Source organism: Blennius ocellaris (assembly GCF_963422515.1).
Source record: "Blennius ocellaris genome assembly, chromosome: 6".
Taxonomy (NCBI): Eukaryota; Metazoa; Chordata; class Actinopteri; order Blenniiformes; family Blenniidae; genus Blennius; species Blennius ocellaris.
Genome location: NC_137655.1, coordinates 23,750,645 through 23,772,418, shown reverse-complemented (window position 1 = coordinate 23,772,418; position 21,774 = coordinate 23,750,645). Strand labels below are relative to the sequence as shown.

The window sequence follows — 21,774 nt, the reverse complement described above, 5'->3', positions numbered from 1 at the left end:
GGAGTATGCATTTTAGTAGTAAAACTCCACAATGTGGAAATCTTTGTGCCACATAATCAAATCTGATGCTTCAGCAGGCTTCTTGGTAGAAAAACGAGAATGTACATCATATTAGTCATAAAATTATGACTGATCAGTGCATACAATCCACAGATGGATCGGATAATGAGCATGTCTTCTATCAAGTTCTCCTCGATGCTTTTGATTGCAGTTGAAAAGGCCCAGGGCCTCATTTATAAAGGTTAATGAAGCACAAAACAGGTCCTAAAAGATGCGTACGCCACTTCCCATGCAATGTTTGTGAAAAAAATGTACTTTGTGGGAGTGTGTTTGTACTGCTACGACAACTTTGAACCTTGAACAGCACATTTTGGAGACGGTGAACCTGGCAGCGCTGATTGTGAGGTGGACAATTGAAGCCAGATTCATGTCATACATTTAATATCTTCAAATATCAGAATTATTGATCCACATAATCATTAACAGCTGAGCTATAGTGGTATAGATGGTTCTTTAGTGGATCATTACTACTAAATCAGCAGCACCATGTTCATATGTCAAACTTTCATCTTCACATGATACAGAGCGCTGGATAGAACTGATTGGTTATCAATTGTGTCAAACTGTGTAATAGTTGGTCTAATTTCAGAGTAAACACATAAATAGCGCGGTGACACCTGTGTCGGGAGCAGGGTTGGGAAGGTTACTTGAAAACTGTAATCCATTACAATTACAAGTTACTTGTCAAAAAATTTAATCGGTAACTTACTCTAAGTACTAAAATAAAAAAGTAATGTACCAGAGTAATTTTAGTTACTTTTGGATGACTTCACCAGCAAACGTGAAAAAATAAAGACAAGAAAGAATAGAATGTGTCGTCTGCTCAGTGTGTTGACACATCTTATACACAAATTGCAAGTTTTGAACTATCAAAACTCAGTAACCAATCAGGTGTCAAACGTCAAAGGTGATTTTTTTTTTTTAAAGAATCGAAACCACAATACAAGTAAAGCTTTTAATTTCTATTCAAGAAAATGTGCCTATCTTTTCCAAAACACTCTCTCTCTCTCTCTCTCTCTCGCTCTCGCTCTCTCTCTCTCTGTCTCTCTCTCTCTCTCTTCCCATTTCCTCATTGGTTTTAATGTTGTTTTTTTTCCAGATAAATATGAATGTTTGATGAGAGGTTGTATCTGGCAGCATGAATCACTGATTGATTATAACCGAACAACAAAACTACTCAGTCAACAAGCAAAGAAAAGTTATGGCACATGTCATCCCAATTAATCCCCAAAACATAAAATCTTCTAAACGTATTGAGAAGGATGCTTGTCCTTGAAATCCTTGAAGCCAAACGTGTTTCTACCATCAGCACCAGTACTGGTATTGGCAGGTTGCTGGCAGGTTAGTGAGCTAATAAAACTTGTTGACAGAATCCAAGTGTGTTTCAGTGAAAGTGAGCAGGTTTTCTCCTACCGAGATGTTTCTTAAGGTGAGACGTCACGTTCCTGGACGGTCACAGCACTTTCACGGCTGGGAGGTGTAATTCACATTGTACAGAGGGGTTAAGAGACTTCTCCAACTTTAAAACATAGAGCAGCTGGCTGCAGTATCCATTGCAACGCGTAAGTGCCAGTCAGCCTGAACGTGTCGGGAAGTGTTGCAATATGGCAGTGGACGGCGCCTGTGACAGCTGCAGTTGGAGTTTCTTCCATCTGATTTTCTATTGTAATCCCACTCAGTAATCCCAGTTTTTATCGAATATACCTGTAACGAGATTAGAATTTTTTTTATGTACTGCAACAGATTACAGTAAAAAAAACGGTAACAACTAAAGTGATTCTCTGGGAAAGTCTCATGCAAAAAAACAAACTGCAATAGAGATGATTTACCAATGGGTTACATGTAAAATAAAGAAATGATAGATTTTATATTCCTTATTTTATTATTATACATACGTGATACATAATACAGTTTAGTATATGTTCTACGTTGTAGGGATTTCTTACCTCATAAGGATCACTAGGTACCATTTATGTTGTGTTTGGTTATTGTTGGCCAATTATCGAAGATAGTTATTAATTATGTTATTGAAATTTTAATCTGATCTGTATCAGATACCTCAGAGCAACACCTGTTTAACAGGAACTTATAGCCAATTCAGTTATATCAGTCTCATAAGATATACTAAACAGTTAATTAGGAATTTGAATTAATAGTTAAATTAATTACAGTTACCACAATAAATGGTAAAGCTTGAAGGATTTCGTAGTTCTTGACACAGAAGAGGTCGACATTTCATTCACCTTTGTGCTCATTAATAACACAGCAAGTATGATTCCAAAAATTATATTTATTTACAATGAAAACAAATAAAACACAGATTCTAACTACCTGTATACAGCTTGGTGTGTGTAGGTGTGTGTGTGTGTGTGGAGAGAGAAAGAGAGACAGAGGTGGAAGGAGTGTGTGTGTGAGATGTGTGATGGAACTACAAAACATGATGGGTTGGGGTTAGGGTTAGCATTAACCCTAACCCTGAGAAACATTCCTCGTGGTGACGACGCCCTGCTGATCACTTGTTTTTTCTTTTATTAGTGATTCCACTACTGTGACACCAGATAATATAATTTTCCTTAGTGCATGCAGACCGAGTACATACGCACGGTTTTATTGATGCCAATTTTTTGGGGGCACACGCCATTTTCAGCTTTTGAGCGCACGTACATTTCTCCTAGGAATCCTTCGCAAGGTTTTATAAATGAGGCCCCTGATCAGTGGTGACTCTCAGCTTTTCCCTCATTAGACGAAGTACAAGCAGACCGCTGAGATGGACAGAGCGAGCTACACGACGGTGATCGACACCCCGGACATCATCCACGCTCAGCAGATGAAGAACATCGTCAGCCAGGTAGATCATCCAGCTGGACCTGGAAAACAAGGAAAACAAACACTTTAATAACACATCTTAAATTTCTATCTGCATCGACAGAAAAAGTACAAAGAGGAGGCTGAGAAGACCATGTCTCACTATGTGCCAGTCCTGGACACTCCTGAGATGCAGAGAGTCCGTGAGAATCAGAAGAACTTCAGTACGGTGAGTAAAAGACCATCAACGGTCTCCTACTTTGTCATGGAGGAAACAAACAGTTCTGCCAACGTCTTGTTAAACGTCTGTCCTTTTTCTGTTCAAAATGTTTTGTAACTCCTGCAAGAGGTTTTGTGTCATGAAAGGCGTACTCTTTTTTTACTATATAGATAGATAAGTGAAATTCAAGCTAATCCTCAGCACAATCAAAGGCATTTGTTTCTTAATGCAGTGGCTTTGCATTTATCTTCTTCTCTTCTTTTTGGTTTTGTGTTCACTGTGAAACTTTTTTAACTGCACTTTTGTTTTTCTTCCCATAGCTTCAGTACCAGAGTGACCTTAAAAACATAAAGGGCAAAGTGTCTTCTGTACAGGACACTCCTGAAATGCTCCGTGTTAAGGAGAATACAAAGAATTTCAGCTTGGTATCTACTTTATCATATGTGTTTTGTTTTATTTTTGTTTATTGTTTTCAAATAACACATTTTCACTTTTTTTGTTTTCTAGAGTTTGTCTTCCCTCACTTTTAACAAACTCTGACATGCAGCCCTAATTCCCTGTTGAACAAAACAGACTTCTTTCTTTAAACGCAGTGAAGTTAATACACGCCACTAACCATTGATTCGTGTTTCCATAGTGTGGCATTTCGTAGTGCGAAGCTTGTGTGTCGTTTAATGCTGTCTTCATAGTGTCACATTGGAAGAATCTTTGAATGTTTCTTTCTGTGTCTCATTTTTCCTCTTCTGTAAATGTCCTAAATCAGTATTTTCTAGAGTTCAGACATTGAATGTAGTTCCTATTTTTCATTAGTCTCATTGTACAGCAGTGTCAATGAGGCTAACCACATCCTGTTGTTCCTCATCCATGCAAAGATTCAGTACAAAGACGAGTTGGGAGGAGGAACCGATTTGCCCAAGACCCCCGAGATGGAGCGGGTTAAACATAACCAACAGAACATTAGCACGGTATTCAACCCCCCCCCCCACCCCCACCCCCACCCCTAACCCCAACCCCCCAAGAGAAAAACCAGACCTGACTCACCTTATAAACTCTTTAAAGGTAAATGTTTAATCTAATATTGAAGTCTCTGCAGCCCCTACAGTACCAAACATTTATTAATGATATTAATAATCTTTATTTAGAAATCTGAATCAGAAATATTTTGATTGTGGCTTTTAAAAACAGATTTAATGGATTTCAAAAATAATTAATTTAAAAAGGAACATTCAAATTGATTGAGACCGAAATGGCATTACAAACTAAAATAAAGGATAGCAATAGTCCGTTAAAAGCCACATTTTCATTCATTTTTCATTTCATCCATTTATTGAAATGTTTTCTTTTTATAATTATTATTATCATACTTACGTGTTATTAGACCCAAATTTGACCCCTAAACATGTTCAAAAACTCACCAAATGTGGTACACTTATCAGGACTGTACGCATACCATGACTCTGAGTGACAAAATAAGCAGATCGGAGGCGTGACAAGACCCTGCCAAACAAGACGATGTAACACATGTGGGGAAAATTCCATAAAACATGACCTTTTTGACGAGAGAGAACAATGCTGCAAATTTTTGTGTTCCCGCAATTTCAAGCAACATTTATCATTGAGTCAGATGGAACAAAATCCTGCAACTGCGTCAAACTATGCCTCTTAGTGTCTAAAGTTTATGTCTGACTGCTTCGAAAGCCATAGACTGAAAGACGACAAATTTTCTGGGGGTTTTTTTTTGGGTGTGGTGCAAGCATGCACCAAACCAGTGTTTGGTTTCGGATAGAGACACTGATTCGGGAAGAAAGGTGGTGAGAGAGAGAGACATAGAGAGAGCGAGAGAGAGGTGGGGGGGGGGAGTATTTGATGCAGTCCTAACTGTAAGCTTTAGTAAATAAAGTCTTGACTCTGGTCTTAAAAGTAGAGACTGTTTCAGCCTCTCGAACTGAAATTGGGATCTGGTCACTATTGGAGTGTTGTGATCTCTGATGCAGCATTTTCCATCAATTGAAGACTTTTTAAGCAGTTATTTGGACACCCTGATAATACGGAGTTACAATAGTAGCATGGGTTAGTTTTTCAGCATCACTCTGAAACCCATGCAACTTACTGCACTTTGACAAGAAATGTTCTTATATAATAAAACCTTTTTCTTAAATCTCCAGTGATAATAGCTATAGGAGTTAATCACCTGCATGAGGTAATTTTTTGAAAAACTTTGGCCAACTACAGCATTTTGTCTGCTTTTTGAGCATTTTGTCAAGTTGGCCAAAAAGACAAATCTCTTTTTCCTAATGAAAGTAAATATGAATGTTTCCCTCTATAAAGAATTTTTATGTGCTACATTACATCTCTGAATGCAGGCCTATAGCATAACTTACTCAGAAAAACATTCTGAAATACGTATATAAAGTATATTACAGTCCAGGGAAATTCTTAAGACTTAAAGATAATCGTCATGACCACTGGCTTATTGGATTGAAAAAATCCTTTTCAAAAAGTGAAAATTCCCCATCTGAGAAACGAATCATGATTCGTAAAACATCCACTTCAAAAACCCTTTCACAACATCCACCATTACAAACTGAAAATATAATCGTCAATCTGGATTACTTTCTAGAAAATTGTAGAATTTGAAAATAAACTAAAGGTTTTTATTCTCTGACTACCTCTAATTCGTTCATCAGTTTGAAATTACCAAACATATTCACTTGCCTAATACAGTGTAAATAATGCCCATGTGGTTTTTAAAACTACATTGGCAACAATATTTTGTGTCCACGTTCTTTTTAGCATAATCACATTACATTTACTGTACATTTGAACAATCTATTAGACATTTGGGGCTTGCATGATATAATTCATAAATAATTGTGCTTGAACCCAAAAGTGATCCAAAAATAAGCCTCTTGCATATTCAACAGCCTCACTCATAAATCCTCTAGTTTTGAAGTACAGCTAATAACTAGTTTTATAAGTAAGTGCTGCTGTCACTGTGAATGCTTTTTTTTCACTATGTTTAGTAGTATTTTTGTTTTTGTCTTCTTCTGTGCCTGTTTAAATCGCACGACTGGCAGATTCAGTACAAGGACTCTGTGGGTCGAGGCACTGCCATACCAGATCCTCCCGAGATGAAGCGGGTCCGAGAAACCCAGAAGAATATCAGCCTGGTAGAGGAAAAACAAACAACTTACCAACTTCCTAAATCCCTCATTTGACCTGACACCTTGCTTCTATTTCACTGACCCTTAAGCGATGGTCACAACCCACCCTGTGTGTTTTTCGTCTGTACATTTTTTTGGGGAGGCCATGGTCACCACGTTTTTTTTCTGAAAATGTGGGGAGGGAGTGGCAAGAGCAGGGTGGGAGTACGTCTATGCACATCACTCGCGCAGTTGTACGAGGTATAAGTACGTGGCCCGCACGCCACACCTGGCTGTGAGTAGTTGCGTGTATCATATTTTGCACACGTGGTGAGTCATACATACTTACAGCGTGCTTACAACATACGATCTCCATGCTATTGCCACGTTATCGCACGGAGGCCGTGCTTACATGCGCTGCTCATACCGGTGTCCTTATTCACTCACATGTTGTAAGAGCGTGCAAGTGTGATGAACGTGAGTTTTTCTCCCTCATTCTTCTATATCTGAGTTATGGTGTGGAAATATGTGGAAATGATACGTTGATGATAATTATAAAAGTCAGCTCTGGACAACTCTCAGATTTTAGATATTTTGGGGGGAGAAAATATATCCTGTACAATGTAGTTTTATAGATTATTTCTAATTGATATTTGATATGCCCATATATATTTTTTATATAGTGCCATATGACTTTGTTTCTCATGAAGAATGGTCTTCTTTGCACACAGGACGTCCACCCCACTCCAAAACTGGGCATACACGTTCCACTGGGCAAATGACTGTATCAGTCATATTTAAATCATGTCTTTACACATTTACAGAGATACTTTGAAATTCAATCCTGAAATGTTACAAATAATTCACTTAACAACTTGCTTTTTTTGTCTTTTTACTTCCCCACTGCAATTTTAAACGAAGTTTAAAATGTAAAAGCCTCACACAGTACGTTGTGTACGCTCAATGAATCCATAGCCCGAATGCAGCGAAGGTTTCTCATGCACAAAAAGCGTTTTGGCAAGTCGACAGCATGCACTTGCAAGTATGGCGGGTTGTGACCGTTGCTTTGATGATGTAATTTAAACTCCCTCAGACCTGATAGTCTGCTTATAGACTCTATGAATGCTGTTTTTCCTTCTTCATGTCCTGTTTGTGCAGTAAGAATATAATCAAACCTGATTTTACATGCAATCTCCTAAAATAACATTTCCAACACATACATTTTGCATAAATCATGCTAATCAAAGTTCAGTCATTGACCAATTTTAGGAGTTTGTGGAGCTTCTAAACATCTCACGTGTCTTATTTGTGCGTGGACAAACTTTAAAAAAAAAAGTTTTTTTGGTTTTATGCCCAGACAAACAACCTGACAATCGCTTCTAATAACTTTTCCCAAATCAATTATGTCATGCTGATTAACTTCTCATAATCATCTATTGTCTTTTACTGATTTTTAAGAATTTGAATAGTCCCTAAAAGTCACCAATTTAAGCATTCAGATGTAATTCTAACATCATTAATAAGATTGTTAGTACACAATACTAAAGGGCCAAACGTATGTAGAGAATGTTTTAGGCTATTTTTCACTGTTTGGGTAGATTTCGTTATTTCCTCGTGCAAGCCGTGACAACATTAATGTTGTGCTGCCAACTTTGGTCAAATGGAAGGACATAATAGTGTCTTTAAAATACTTTAATGAACTACAACACTTAAAAGTTGAGCTGGATCTGTCTTCTGAATGTATACATACTTTTGGCCAAGTATTGTGATTATATCATATTTGGTGCTCATATTTTGGTAATAATAATTCAATTCCTGCAAAGACTTGAATCCTGCAGCATTTACTTTACCCATGTACTTGCATATCCCTGAAATTATCACCTCACTTTGCAGTTTTTTTCCCCAAACTGTGGGCTGTGCGTTCACAGTACAAGCTGTATTTTTCTTATTCCTCGTCTTACTTTGTCCCCGTGCAACTGGCAGATTCAGTACAAGGACTCTGTGGGTCGAGGCACTGCCATACCAGATCCTCCAGAGCTGAAGCGGGTCCGAGAAACCCAGAGGAATATCAGCCTGGTAGAGGAAACAAACAACTGCAGTGACCGTCTTAACTTTTGGAAATCACCCACCCCCAACCCCGACTTCATGTCATTTGTTTGTTTTTTTTAAACTGAAATCTTCACATTTACCTTTTTTACCTTACACTAAATCCAAAGTCTGAGAATTACCATTCCCAATATAACTTCCCTCAGAAAATAGATTTTCACGATTAGTTTCATCACATAAATGAGTTCTTGCAATACGTGAAGCCACTGAAGGCCTCCATTGTTTTTCATTTTTCCCATTCAGAGGTTTTTGTATGTCTTTGTATGTATATATATATATATATATATATATATATATATAGAGAGAGAGAGAGAGAGAGAGAGAGAGAGAGAGAGAGAGAGAGAGAGAGAGAGAGAGAGAGAGAGAGAGAGAGAGAGAGAGAGAGAGAGAGAGAGAATAGTTTGCACAAAATACTAAAAGGCCAAAAGTATGTGGGGAACATTGTCTGTATGCAGGATTTAAAATTTTAAATGTTGATTATTCAATTGGCCAAATATTTTGTGACCATAACCATAACCATAGACAGAAACCAATGGTTTTCAATAAATTCTTGACCACAGCCTTATCTCAGTCGTCCTGACTGAACTGGAGTTCTGATTATGATTATTTTTACACATCAGTCTCAGATTCTGCAACTAAAACACAAGAGGCAGAACTCACAGAAACACTATGTGAAATTATAGTTTGCTTGCTTTAGGTAGCCACATACTTTTGGTCATGGCCATTTAGCCAATCATAATTCATCTGTTGGTCCTTTGAGGGCTCTCATGGTGAAAGCTGCAAATCTTCCCTCCATTACCTGAAATGAGACCTTTGTTTGTTGTCTTTCCAAAGTCAACGTGTGTCTTCAGTTCTCCTTTTGTCTCACTCTGTCCCCGTGTGACTGGTGCGGCTGGCAGATTCAGTACAAGGACTCTGTGGGTCGAGGCACTGCCATACCAGATCTGCCCGAGGTGAAGCGGGTCCGTGAAACCCAGAAGAATATCAGCCTGGTAGAGGAAAAACAAATTCCAGTGACCCATATCTCTCTATTTATAATCATCGACATAAACATCTTCCGAATTAACATCCTGCTTCTCTAGAAATATTCACCTCTGACTCCCAATTTCCCGTTCCCTTTTTAATTAGTGCTGACTCCTCTTCCACATCACCTCCTTTTCCAGTATCCAAGAAATAAACCATTCCTGACTTTTCATGCAATCTCCTAAAATCACCATTCCCAGTTAACTTCTTTACAGAAACATAGTTTTTTTTCTCTTTACTAACTAGGAGTTCTTGTAGAGCTCCAAAAAGACTGAGACGTTCACATTCACAGTGGAAACAAGCAGATGTTGATCATAGCACAAAATAAATAGCTAAAATATATTCAGATTGAACTTTTTACTTCATGCAAATTGTGTATTTTTGAGGATTTTACGTGACTTGCACTAACCACGCATGTCAAAATGAAAGAAGAAAACATAAAAAGTGGAAAATAATTTTCAGTACTATAAATTAAACTGGCTTTGTTTAGTTCAGCAATTCTCACATATTTGTAAGTTTTAAAAACTGAATAAAGAAAGATCTGTACAACCAAAACTCTGGATAAACCACATAGTTATTTGTTTATTAACCGTATGGAGCAAATCAACAATGTTTCCACTGTAAAATTTTACTTTTCAGGGCATTAAGGGCTCTCTCAATGTTTTTATTTTCATTGCATCTGAATTATAAAATAATTAACTCAATTATAAGCTTGAAAATAACCTCAAAAGTTCACAACAGGGGTGTTAAACGTTTATTTAAATGAGGGGCCACATACAGTGAAGCTTGAGGCTTGAAGAGTTAAGAACAGAAATAAACCTACAAATGTTGCTACCCACATTTTTTCCCCTAATTCTTCTCATAATAAAATACGTTATGATCATGTTCGTGGTGCTGGATCCAATTGTAGCTGGGCAAGCAATTTCAATAAATTAATTACCTTAAGTGCATGTTTTTCGACAAAACCTGAAAACTGCTGAAACAAACCAGGGATATTGATACTGAGACAAGAATGTCAACCACATTTCAATCTAAAAGTTATCTTTTATCACTGCAATACTACAATCTACTGTTTGTGTAAAATCCCCTGAGTGGTCAAATTAGAAATGGCAGTTTTATTACAGAAACGAAATGCTATGGATATAACATCTGGAAGAGAGGCCTGAGGTCCAACACATATTGTATGGGATATTAGGCCCCGGCGAGGCCTGCTGAAGACACCTCTATTGGCGCCTTTACAGCAGGTGATCTGTGATGACGTATATGAGGCTCCGTCTGCACATATAATTCAGTGGCATCGCAGTCATAATTCAGTTCAATAACCGCTCTTCATCGAGACCAGATGAATTGAAGGCAACCAAGTGTACCTTGTTCCTGTCCTTCAGGGAACAGAGGTGCTATCTAGAACATTTTGTTCCCTTTCAGTCGATTCACTTGGTACAACACATATTGTATGGGACATATATTCACGACCCAAAGAGCAGTTACCAAACCAGAGTCAAACCAGCATCCTCTTGTGCATTGTAGAACCCACAGGACAGACAGAGCCACCAGCGGAGCCGTCACATCCAGCTGATAAATGTGCACAATGTGAGTGGGGATGAGCAGTTGGCCGCAGCACAAACCTCACTCATCAACAACCCTTTATAAAGGGCCCATGATGTTGTCATGTCCCTGGTAGAATGTCCCCTCACACCGCGGGGCAACGGTAGGCCTCTGCTGCCGTAGCCTAAAGATATAAATTCCACAGTCCAGTGACAGAGGTGCTGTTTGGACAGGGCCTTACCTCTGGCTGGGTTCATAAAGCAGACAAATAATTTGTCACGTGACCGCACGTTTTGGGTGTGGTCAATGTATGAACATAGAGTCCGTATTGGAAACAATAAATGTAACCTCCTCTGTTCCTCAGACTGAAAAGGAGGGGGCTCAGGGGCTAAAAGAAATCCCATAAACCGGGACGACTTCTGTGTAGGGGGAGGGGTGGACGAATCCACCTCCAGCCTCTCTGCTGCCCAGCAAAATACTGCGAGGAACGAGTTCTCGTCTATGCCAACTGGTGCAGCAGCGGCAGCTAGTTGGCCTGGCGACAAGCTCTTGTACTCCGACAGCCCTGGCATGTCTAGACTGATTTCCAGCACGTCCTCATCTGGCCGCCTGACCGAGTAGCTGGTTCGCCCCCTCAGAAAATTCAGGCTCAAACTTGGTTCGCCCCTCCATGGACCCCATATGGTCCACCCACCTAGTAGCGGGGGCTTCAAACTTCATCCCCTTGTCGTCGGAGCCAGACGAAGCTGGGTCCCTCGACTCAGAGAAGAGAGGGTCTTGCAGTGCGTCTGTGGAGCCCACCACCTTTTCGAGGAACTTAACTCAGTGTTCAAGTGTCAACCTCTGAAGCTGCAGACAAAACTCACACACTTGGGGGGTCTGTCAACGCCTGATGCCCGAGCAGATGAGACAAGCCTTGTGTTGGTCCTCGCCAGGGCCTGATATCCAATACAATATGTGTTGTACCAAGTGAATCGACTGAAAGGGAACTGCAGATAACATGTTTATGTAATTTGTATACAGTCCTTGTTTTCATATGAAAGTTTCAAAGTGAAAAACCAAAACTTCTTTGTATTTTGGGAATTTGTTTTCATGAAAGCAGTGCTTGGAACCACTGAAAATTTAACTAGCCAGATTTCACCCTCTGATTGGCTCTTATTGGTTTGTGGCCTACAGGCCTTATGTTTGACACCCTTTGTTTACAGCATTACTTACTTCCTACATACCTGAAAACCCCTTTCCGATAATAACCCCTTGACAACCGTCTGTGTCCTGTTGTTTTGTTTCTTATTTCCTGTCTTACTTTGCACCTGTTTGACCTTTGCGACTGGCAGATTCAGTACAAGGACTCTGTGGGTCGAGGCACTGCCATACCAGATCCTCCCGAGGTGAAGCGGGTCCGAGAAACCCAGAAGAATATCAGCCTGGTAGAGGAAAAAAAAAGCACTGTAGTGACCCTTATCTTACCCCCATAGAATCTCCCCGCAAAGTCTGACGCCCTTCTCATCAGAACAGAGTTCTCTTTTCCTGTTTTTAGTGCTGTTGATTCTCACTCTTTCATCCTAACCGTGTTTCATTTATCATTCATTTCTAGCAGATGTTGACGACATTCAACGTTTTTTTTCTTTTAAGTTGTCAAAATTTCTCTGGATATTTTGATATCCTAAACTTTAGAGACTATTTTACTTTCACTTGTTATAACACCATATTTGACTTTCTACTTTTTTTAACTGTCTCATTCAAAGCTACAATACAAAGAAGGAGTCGGACAAGGTACATCAGTGGCAGAGACGCCAGAGATGGAGAGAGTTAAACGCAATCAGCAACATATTAGCACGGTACTCCACTGCTGTGGTCTCCTATATCCCCCGCTCTTCATTCATTTTCCATTCACCCAATCGTTTTACTTTATCTCCTGTAAATGTCATAAGAAATCTCTTGGGCTGTTCAGCTCAGTGGTTCCCAACTGTTTTGTTAGTTGGAAAAAGTGGAAATCCCCTCAGATTTCAATATCTGAGGGGATGATGTCATGTGATGACAATGAAGCTAAACAAGTACTCTTATGAAGATACAAAAGTAGTTTCCCAGATAGATTCAGGCAGACCCTCCTTTTCCCTCGCTCTGATATCTGTCTCGAGGTTGGGAACCACTGATTAAGGTATTTCAGCTCTTATTCCTGTCACATCAAACCCATCACACAGCCATAACACCAGTTGAAATAACCTGCTTCTTCATTTCCCAGGGTGAAAAAGTGTGTTTTTAATTCTGCTTTGAGTTCTGTTGCTGTGCTGGTTCCTTCCTTTCAACATGTGATTGTTTATCGATCTGCCCTTCACTTCTTCTTCTTCTCCCACTCTTTTCTGCATGAAACCTGCTTTTTTCGACGGTAGATAAAGTACAAGGACTCTTTGGGTCGAGCAACAGCTATCCCGGATCTCCCAGAGGTGCAGCGGGTCAAACAAACCCAGAAGCACATCAGCTCGGTAGTGGAACCCAACCCAACTGCAGTGTGGTCGTAACCCATGAGCGTGGACCTGCCCACCCATAACGCCCAGCAATAAGCTCCTTCGCTTTCTTCCCCTCCATCCCGCTACCATCTGACATCCTCATGCTCATCTCATCTGCCTCCGTCTAAGACGCAGGCTGCCATTTAACCTCCATTGCCATCCATGACCCATCTTTAATCCTCCACCATCTGGAGTGAAACCCTTTCCTCTTTTGACCTGTGAATTATTTTCTAACCTGCAGTCAGACATTCCTCCCATAAGCCTGTTGCTGACTTCATTTCCACTTTGCAGCAAATGACGATTTAAAGCTTCTGCTAAAACGCTGTTTTTTTTTCCTTGTTAGGATCCATTTCTCAGACTCTGCTTAAACACTCCAAAATACTAAACGTCAACTCAGTGAAAGTCATTAATCTTCAAACACTCTTTTTCTCCTGGATCTCGTACGAGGTTCACGAGTATGGGTCTCTGAAAGCAGTCCTATAGGACTATAGTGTGTGTGTGTGTGTGTGTGTGTGTGTGTGTGTGTGTGTGTGTGTGTGTGTGTGTGTGTGTGTGTGTGTGTGTGTGTGTGTGTGTGTGTGTGTGTGTGTGTGTGTGTGTGTGTGTGTGTGTGTTTCCAGTGTCTGACCGGCCCCTGGGGGGTGCTGTTCTTCTGTCCTGTAGGTGTTGTATAAAGACAGTTCAGCCAAGGGAACTCCTGTGGTGTTCACTCCAGAGATGGAGCGAGTCAAAAGGAACCAAGAAAACATTAGCTCGGTACCTTCAGAGCCGCTATGAGAACTCCTGGAGACGTGCTCGTCTTCTTCTTCCCCCCTTTTGTTTAACCCTTTCTGTCTAACTGACTTGCCCCCCTCTTGGCTCAAGTTAATCGTATTAATTTTCCCGACCGTGCTCCCTCTTTTGAAATGTGTTTTAAATCCACCAGCCGTGATGTACCTGTGCACACCATCACAGCTAACCACCCCATTGTTCAAACTACTCCTCTTCATCGTGTCCCCTTTGTTGTTCTGCCAGTCAAGGTTGGACTTGGTTTATTTCTTCAATCTCCCTTCTAATTCATCCGTCTGAAGTCCCAGTAACGTCCCATCTCACTGTGTGTGTCCTTGTAGCTTCAAGTGTCTTTGCCACACCTCTTGTGCTGTGGATGCTAATGGCTATGAGTGATGGCTTCAGGCTACAGCCATTGTGGTTGCTTATTGTGTTACATGATCCTGTTGCCCTCCAGGTGTTGTACTCTGACAGTTTCCGGAAGCAGGTTCAGGGCAAGGCTGCCTTCGTCTTGGACACACCTGAGATGAGGCGCGTCCGGGAGACCCAGCGTATCATTTCTGGAGTAAGATCTTCACACTCACATTTCCATCCAGCTTGCCAGTTTTGAGCAGTGAAAATGGAAACTGTCGGTGTTGGGTTTGTCCTCTCCAGGTCAGGTACCATGAGGACTTCGAGAAGCACAAGGGCAGCTTCACTGCCACCACCTCGGACCCCATCACCGAGCGTGTGAAGAAAAACACACAGGACTTCAGCGACATCAACTACCGTGGCATCCAGAGGCGTGTGGTGGAGATGGAGAGGAGACGAGCCATCGAGCACGACCAGGAGACCATCACCGGTATAAGAGGAGAAAGAATGAATAGATAGAAAAACTGAAAACTGAAATTTCAGAAGAAGTGGGACTTGTTTTACCACTTTTACTGTAAAACTGTCGATCTTCAGTTCTGTTCACACATTTCAAGTGAAACATTTTTATGTTTCTGAAAAGATTCACAGTCATGTGGCAGGATTTTGAAAACAATGCAATGGCAGAAATGCTGCAGACAATGTAATTTACATGATGGGACACAAGTGGGTGCGATGTTTTTTTTTGTTGTGAAACCTCACACTCATGCCCAGAGAACAATTATCTGCTTGAGCATGTTCAGAAGAACCATTTATTACAGCCGTGGTGCGTACGACCAGTGCCAGCATTTCCGAGTGTTCAAAAAGTAGTATTTTCCCCCGTTTCGACAACAACAGAGTTGGAGCATTTTCAAAAAGTTGCGATTTCAATGGGTCCAAGTACAGTTGTTGTGTAACCAGACCCTGAAAACACTTAAAAGTGTTGTTGTGTAAACAAAGTTCACAGGTGAATATAGGAGGAAGATTACTTCAACTAATTTTTTCCTGATTATATTTAGTCTGTTAATTACTGTGTGAATAGATGCAGTTTAAGATTTAAAAAAATAAATATATATATATATATTTTGCTTGTAGAGGTGGTCCTCCCTGCTTTGAGTACAGCAGTAGAACCTAAATAGACATGATGGGAACAGATGTGATGATTTTCTTTAGTAATCATTACTTGATCCAGTACTTTCTGTCCGTCCTCAGATCTGCGTGTGTGGCGCACGAATCCAGGCTCTGTGTTCGACTACGATCCGGCGGAGGACAACATCCAGTCCAGGAGTCTGCACATGATGTCAGGTGCGAGTAAACCTCATGACCCGACACAATCATTGCACGTGAAGCCGACCGACACATCCCAGAACATCTATTCTCTGTTTCAGTCCAAGCTCAGCGTCGCAGCAAGGAGCACTCCCGCTCCACCAGTGCTCTGAGCGGCCTCGCTGATGAGAAGTCCGAGGTCTCCCAGGACCAGGACCACCACATGTCCCTCTACAGCAATGGCTTCATGACTTCCTCTATTGGTAAAGAGCCAGCACACCAAACCTCCACCGGCATGGCGTGATGGAGCTGAACAACAGTGATCATCTGTGTGTGGTTTCCTTGGATCTGCAGGTTACCAGCACGCCAAGACTGTGGAAGTGCAGCAGAGATCTTCATCAGTTGCCACCCAGCAGACCACTGTGTCCTCCGTCCCATCCCACCCCTCCACCACCGGGGTAATAAACTAACACGACCTGCACTTCCCAGCATGACTCATTTTCATAAATCATGACAATTAATCATCATAACATAGAGGTAAAGCGCCTAAATAGTATTTAATCAGTGTTGTTTCCACTGTTTGAAGCACACTTTCAGTGCAGTGACAATATCAATATTCACATTATGCAACAGATACATCATCTTGATGTTTTTCACAATTGTTCTGTCTCATTCTTATTCTATGTTAAGAATGAGATAAAAATATAAACTTTCAGTATAGCTTGAGAAGGGATGGCAGCATAGAGAAACGGGCTTCCTGACTGTAAAAATAACTGACCCCCCCAAAAAAATAAATATTGCCTAAGACATGGATACTATCCTGTAGATTTTCCAGACAAACAAAAATGCCAGAAATTGGGAAGAAAGCAGCTACTGAGTTAAAAACTAGACAACAAAGAAAAAGATTGTCAACAAGCTAGCAGCAACATGGAGGAGGACAGAATTTAGAAAATACCCCAGTGGGCAACAATGCGGCATACGAGAGGAAATAAAATGGATCAATGAAAGAATGGAAGCAGTGGAGGAGCGGATCAACATGGCCCAGATCCGAATCCAGTCCTTGAAAGAAGTTCTGTCGGAGCTGGTGAAGCTCCAGGTGCAAACTCACGCTAAAGTCACGCACCTACAATATGGAAACATCAGAATACATGAAGTGAAAGAAGGTGCTGAAGAGAATGTGGACTCGGTGGATGCTTTTGTTGAAAACCTCCTAATTAAAGATTTGGAGCTTCCCCCATCTAATCGCACTGAGCGCTGGTCCCAAACCCCCCGAAATGGCACCATGGCCAAGTTCTTTAGCTTTAAAGTGAAAGAGGACATGAATAAAACAGCTTGGCAGAAAGAAAGATTGGTGTCACGGAAACGAAGGGAGTATGCAGAAGCCAAAACCCCTTTAAAGGAAAGAAATATATAGTTTCAAAACCTGAGAGCTGAGAGTTTTCTACAAGAATAGCACCGTGATCTGCAACTCAGCAGTGGAGGCAATGTCAGATCCCGGTGGAGAGGGCGATCCTGGTGGAGAGGGATTTTATTATAACCTATAATGTAAATAGTCTGGGAAACCCAATTAAAAGGAGCAAACAGACCCTAAAAATGAAAAAAAAAAAGTATTTTAATGTTAGACTTCATCTAATTGTAGACATCAAAACCCTATTACACAGGAAACTCGAGAATCATGAAAATCATGAAAGTCTTGATAGGAAAGATAGGACTCAACAATGAGGGACGACACCTTCTTTTCTCATCCATGTTCCATTGACTCAAGGTTTAACTATTTTTTATGCTTCAAAAATATTCAAATAAAGTGATTAATTGCAATATTGGGACCATCGATCTGTCAGACCATGTGCCAATTTAAATGATCCTAAAAGGGTCATATTATACAGTTTTTCAACACAATTTTGACGTGGTCTTGTTGGTCCAAAAATAGTAAAAATTGCCCCAAATCCAGCTTCTCCCTGATTCTCCTCCATTAGAATATTGGATCATAGGGGCTGCGTTCAGAATCTGCTATGTCTGTGTGAGCTGGACTGGCTCCACCCACACATGCCCATCTTGGGAAGAGGAGGAAGTACTTCCTCTTGTGAGTGGTGCCATGTGCCAGAGCAGAGCTGCCTAATTTTGGGAGGAGTCAAAGGGGAGGAGCCTTCCTTGATTGGAAGGCTCAATTAACTCCCACAGGAGTCACAGGATTTGATCTTCACACACATTATAGCAAAAAGACTGGAAACAATTCTTCCCCAGATAATAAGCCTCCATCAGACAGGGTTTATACAAGACAATGTTCGCCGCATCACATGTAATTGATCATATAGCAACAAATATACTCCAAGCAGTATTAGTGGGTATCAGTGTTACAAAACTATATGTTTTAATTGCATTCCATTGAATAAAAAATAAAGGAAGGTATTGGTAGGTTCAATTTAATACCTATACTTAGTTTTGAGTCTCAAGTTGAATCAGTAAATATCGTGCCAAGGATTTTATATTTGTTTCAGACACTTCCAATTGAAATAACCAACTCACAGTTTAATGAATGGGACAAATTGATATCATGATGTATATGACAAGGTAAAAATCCCCAAATAAAACTACAAACTCTCCAACTGGACACTTACGTCCCTATTTAAAAGATGAGTACATATTGGCTCAATTAAGGATTTTGTTTCGTTGCTGTAAATTTCACTATAATGCAAAGTGGTAAGACATTGAGGAGAGTATCTCTGGGGAAATTCCAATACAAGCACGATTAGGGGACAAAACACTGATTAAAATGTGATGGAAATGAGAAATAAATGGATGACATTATATCACAAAACTTGGTTTAAGATTATTTCTATAGGTGGCTGGATGAAAGAGATGAAGCTGTTGAGATGGTGCTCTCATGACCTCGGTGCTCTCATAACGTTGGTGCTCTCGTGACCTTGAGGCAGCTGAGCAGTTTTGAGGCACTGAGGGGCATTTGGCTGGAAAATTCTGAACAGATTCTTCATCACCCCAGTTCAAAGTTCTCACCACGCTGCCTCTTCCAGTTGCTGGCAGAAGTGTTGAGCTTTCACTTATTTTGGACCTGTCCGGAAGTAATTGCTTTCTGGCACATGAACCATAAAGGAATAGTTGCTATATTTGGAAGAAATATATGTTTTAATTGGAACAAAGTCTTCTTTGATTTGCTTCACTCCCCATCCACAAATAGAAATAACGAGTTATTTGGAAAACTGAGTGTGGCGGCCAGAAAGGTAATAACAAGAAAAAGGCTAAAACCAGACAGCCCATCTATTAGTGAATGACATGATATCACCTATGAAATCTTCATCATGGAGAAAATCACTTTATCAAAAAGCAAAATTTGATAATATCTGGAATCATTGGAAAAGGTACTTTCTGCCAAAACTACCATCCTTTGTTTAATTTTCTTTTTTGTTGTTGTAACACTTCCCATTTTGATTGCTCATCTTAAGTATGCATTGTGCAACTGTTATTTTCTTTTTTCATATTCAAATTTGCTTGACTAATTTTATTTTATTTAAAAGAAAGATAACTTCAAATGCCTGTATTTTAGTTTAAAAGTGTTGAATTTGTTGTTAGGTGGTTCCAAATACATAAAATATCAATATATAAAATATTGCTTTGATGTTATTATTAATTAATGAGTGATTGTTGTTGTTATCAACATTAATCTTTATCATAATTTTAGATATTAGTATTGTTGATATAATTTAATATTACTTATAGTTCACTATGATTAATGTTGGTCTAAGTCCAGTTTTAATGGAACAAACTCAAATGATTCCGTATCCGTCTCTCTCTCCTCCTCTTCTTCCTCTTTGTATTGCTCTCTTCCTCTCTCTCTGTCCTCCTCTTCCTCTCTCTCGGTCTCTCTCTGTCCTCCTCTTTCTCTCTCTCTGTCTCTTTCTCTCCCCCTCTCCCTCAGAAAACTGTACGTGCCATGTATGACTATGCGGCTGCAGACAGCGACGAGGTTTCCTTCAAGGACGGAGACGTGATAGTGAACGTTCAGTCCATCGATGAGGGCTGGATGTACGGCACCGTGCAGCGCACTGGCAAGACCGGCATGCTGCCCGCCAACTATGTGGAGGCAATCTGAAGACAGAGCCCGTCCCCCGTCCTTCCGGAGGGGACGCGACACATCCACAGGACCAGCCAGCGTGTCTTCGTGCAATCTGTAGAATAAAGTTCCCTGTAGCTCGTCATTGTCTCTGAACTGTTTGTAATTCTCGTGGGTAAGTCTGACTCTGTTCACGCTGCTGCTGCTGTGTTTCCTGTGGATGTGACACAAGCTTTCATGACCCGACATATATAAATATTATATACATAACATGCCTGTAACCGACGACACACACTATTTAAAATTGTCTAGAACACAGTCTTGGAAAAACAAGACACACAACTTGGCCCATTTTTTTTTGTACATTTAAAATGTAATACACATTATTTTAACTTCATTGTTCCTCTTCTACAAAGTATTTTTGCCTTAAATGGAGATCCATGAAAACGTAGATACGTAAAAGGAGTGAGTCACCATCTATACCCTCCACCATGGAACCGCTCCTGACGAGTTGTCTGAGATTTGCCTCGGCCATCCCAACCTTGAATCGAAGGCCATCCAATAGTAGAAAGTGTGTATTTGTTTCCGGGCTGATGCTCATCCTCCACCTTTAATCAGTAGTAAATAAAGCACACCAAGTTCCTGCAGCTCTCTGCCTCACTCTCTTCTTTTCAAACTCGCTTCCCCGTTTGGACGACAACTTTTTAAATGGCAACTTTTTAAATGACAACAAAGTTTCTGTCTCATTTTGGGTGTCTGTTCACATGACAACAGTGTTTGGAGCCACATGAAACACAACTTTTGAAAACGTGGAAACTGGTGGAAACGCAACTTTTCAAGAAACGCTCCTGCTCCGTAGAAACAGGGCAAAAACGCAACCTTTCTGAAAAGCTGCTACGGCTCATGGGCACTATGGCCGTTGTAAATCGTTCTTCTTTCCATAGAAGGACAGTACGAACAAAGTTTCCTCTGTTGAGTCATGACTCTCAATCCATACTTTCCTGGACTTATGATATACAGTAACATCTAGGGAAGGACATTATCTGTTTGGAATATGAAATTTTCATGTCCAATATGTAGAAAATCACATTTAGCCATGTGTCCAATGAAGTGGACATCATGCATCACCAGTATATTTTTTTCAACAAAAGTCATATAATTGCTTCACTGTTTCTTGTGACTGTTGTGGTTATAAGTCAGTGTATAATTGTTCTATTTATAAGCTATTCATTTAAAATGCACATTTTTGTGCAGATTAGCTGGCGTTTGAATTACTATAATAATTATTTCATCATATTTTGTATACTTCAAATGCAGCAAAGAACAAAGCAGCCTACAGAACAGTCCAGGAAATTCCGTCCAGCTCCAGTGATGATGAGTGCAGTGACCACAGTGATGAGGAGTGCAGTGACCACAGTGATGAGGAGTGCAGTGACCACAGTGATGATGAGTGCAGTGACCACAGTGATGAGGAGTGGCTGCCAGAGAAGAACAGAGACATAAGAGCTGAAGATGATGGAGAGACAGGCAGTCAGGTTGCAGAAAGTGAGAATGATGAGGGGCAGGATCCAGAGGACGGTCAACATGATCAGGGAGGTGTGGAAGATGGCCACACGGCACCTGACCATACTCAAGCCTGAAAAAATATATGGAAAGGCCAAGACAATGACTTTGACGGAGACTTGCGTCCTTTTCTAGGAGAGTGGAAACTGAATGTGGAGGGAAGAGATCCCATAGATTTCTTCAGACATCTGTTTCCAGTAGAACTCATTGATAATATAGTGTATAACACAAACCTGTATGCTCTCCAGAAAGTGAAAGAAAATCTGGCAGTGACATGAGAAGAAATGCAGATTTTTTTTAGGGATCAATCTG

The 21,774-nt window shown here is 40.4% G+C and overlaps 1 protein-coding gene across 26 annotated transcripts in view; it reads left to right on the top strand.

Moving 5' to 3' along the window:
* The window catches only part of neb (nebulin), a 97,574-nt gene extending 77,028 nt beyond the window's left edge, over positions 1-20,546 (top strand). For 8 of the 26 annotated variants that reach the window (XM_080497641.1, XM_080497629.1, XM_080497624.1 and 5 more), the window contains 17 exons: positions 2,804-2,908; positions 2,990-3,094; positions 3,406-3,510; positions 3,958-4,050; positions 6,163-6,255; positions 8,212-8,304; positions 9,234-9,326; positions 12,237-12,329; positions 12,648-12,740; positions 13,293-13,385; positions 14,073-14,165; positions 14,635-14,742; positions 14,832-15,018; positions 15,777-15,869; positions 15,953-16,093; positions 16,185-16,288; positions 19,765-20,546. In XM_080497641.1, coding sequence (XP_080353767.1) covers positions 2,804-2,908; positions 2,990-3,094; positions 3,406-3,510; positions 3,958-4,050; positions 6,163-6,255; positions 8,212-8,304; positions 9,234-9,326; positions 12,237-12,329; positions 12,648-12,740; positions 13,293-13,385; positions 14,073-14,165; positions 14,635-14,742; positions 14,832-15,018; positions 15,777-15,869; positions 15,953-16,093; positions 16,185-16,288; positions 19,765-19,938 — 1,866 coding nt within the window. In that variant the 3' untranslated portion in view covers positions 19,939-20,546. Of the gene's footprint in view, positions 1-2,803; positions 2,909-2,989; positions 3,095-3,405; positions 3,511-3,957; positions 4,051-6,162; positions 8,356-9,233; positions 9,327-12,236; positions 12,330-12,647; positions 12,741-13,292; positions 13,386-14,072; positions 14,166-14,634; positions 14,743-14,831; positions 15,019-15,776; positions 15,870-15,952; positions 16,094-16,184; positions 16,289-19,764 lie in introns of those variants that run through there. The other 18 variants (XM_080497627.1, XM_080497640.1, XM_080497645.1 and 15 more) reach the window with 17 other exon arrangements.
* The last annotated feature ends 1,228 nt before the right edge of the window (positions 20,547-21,774 follow it).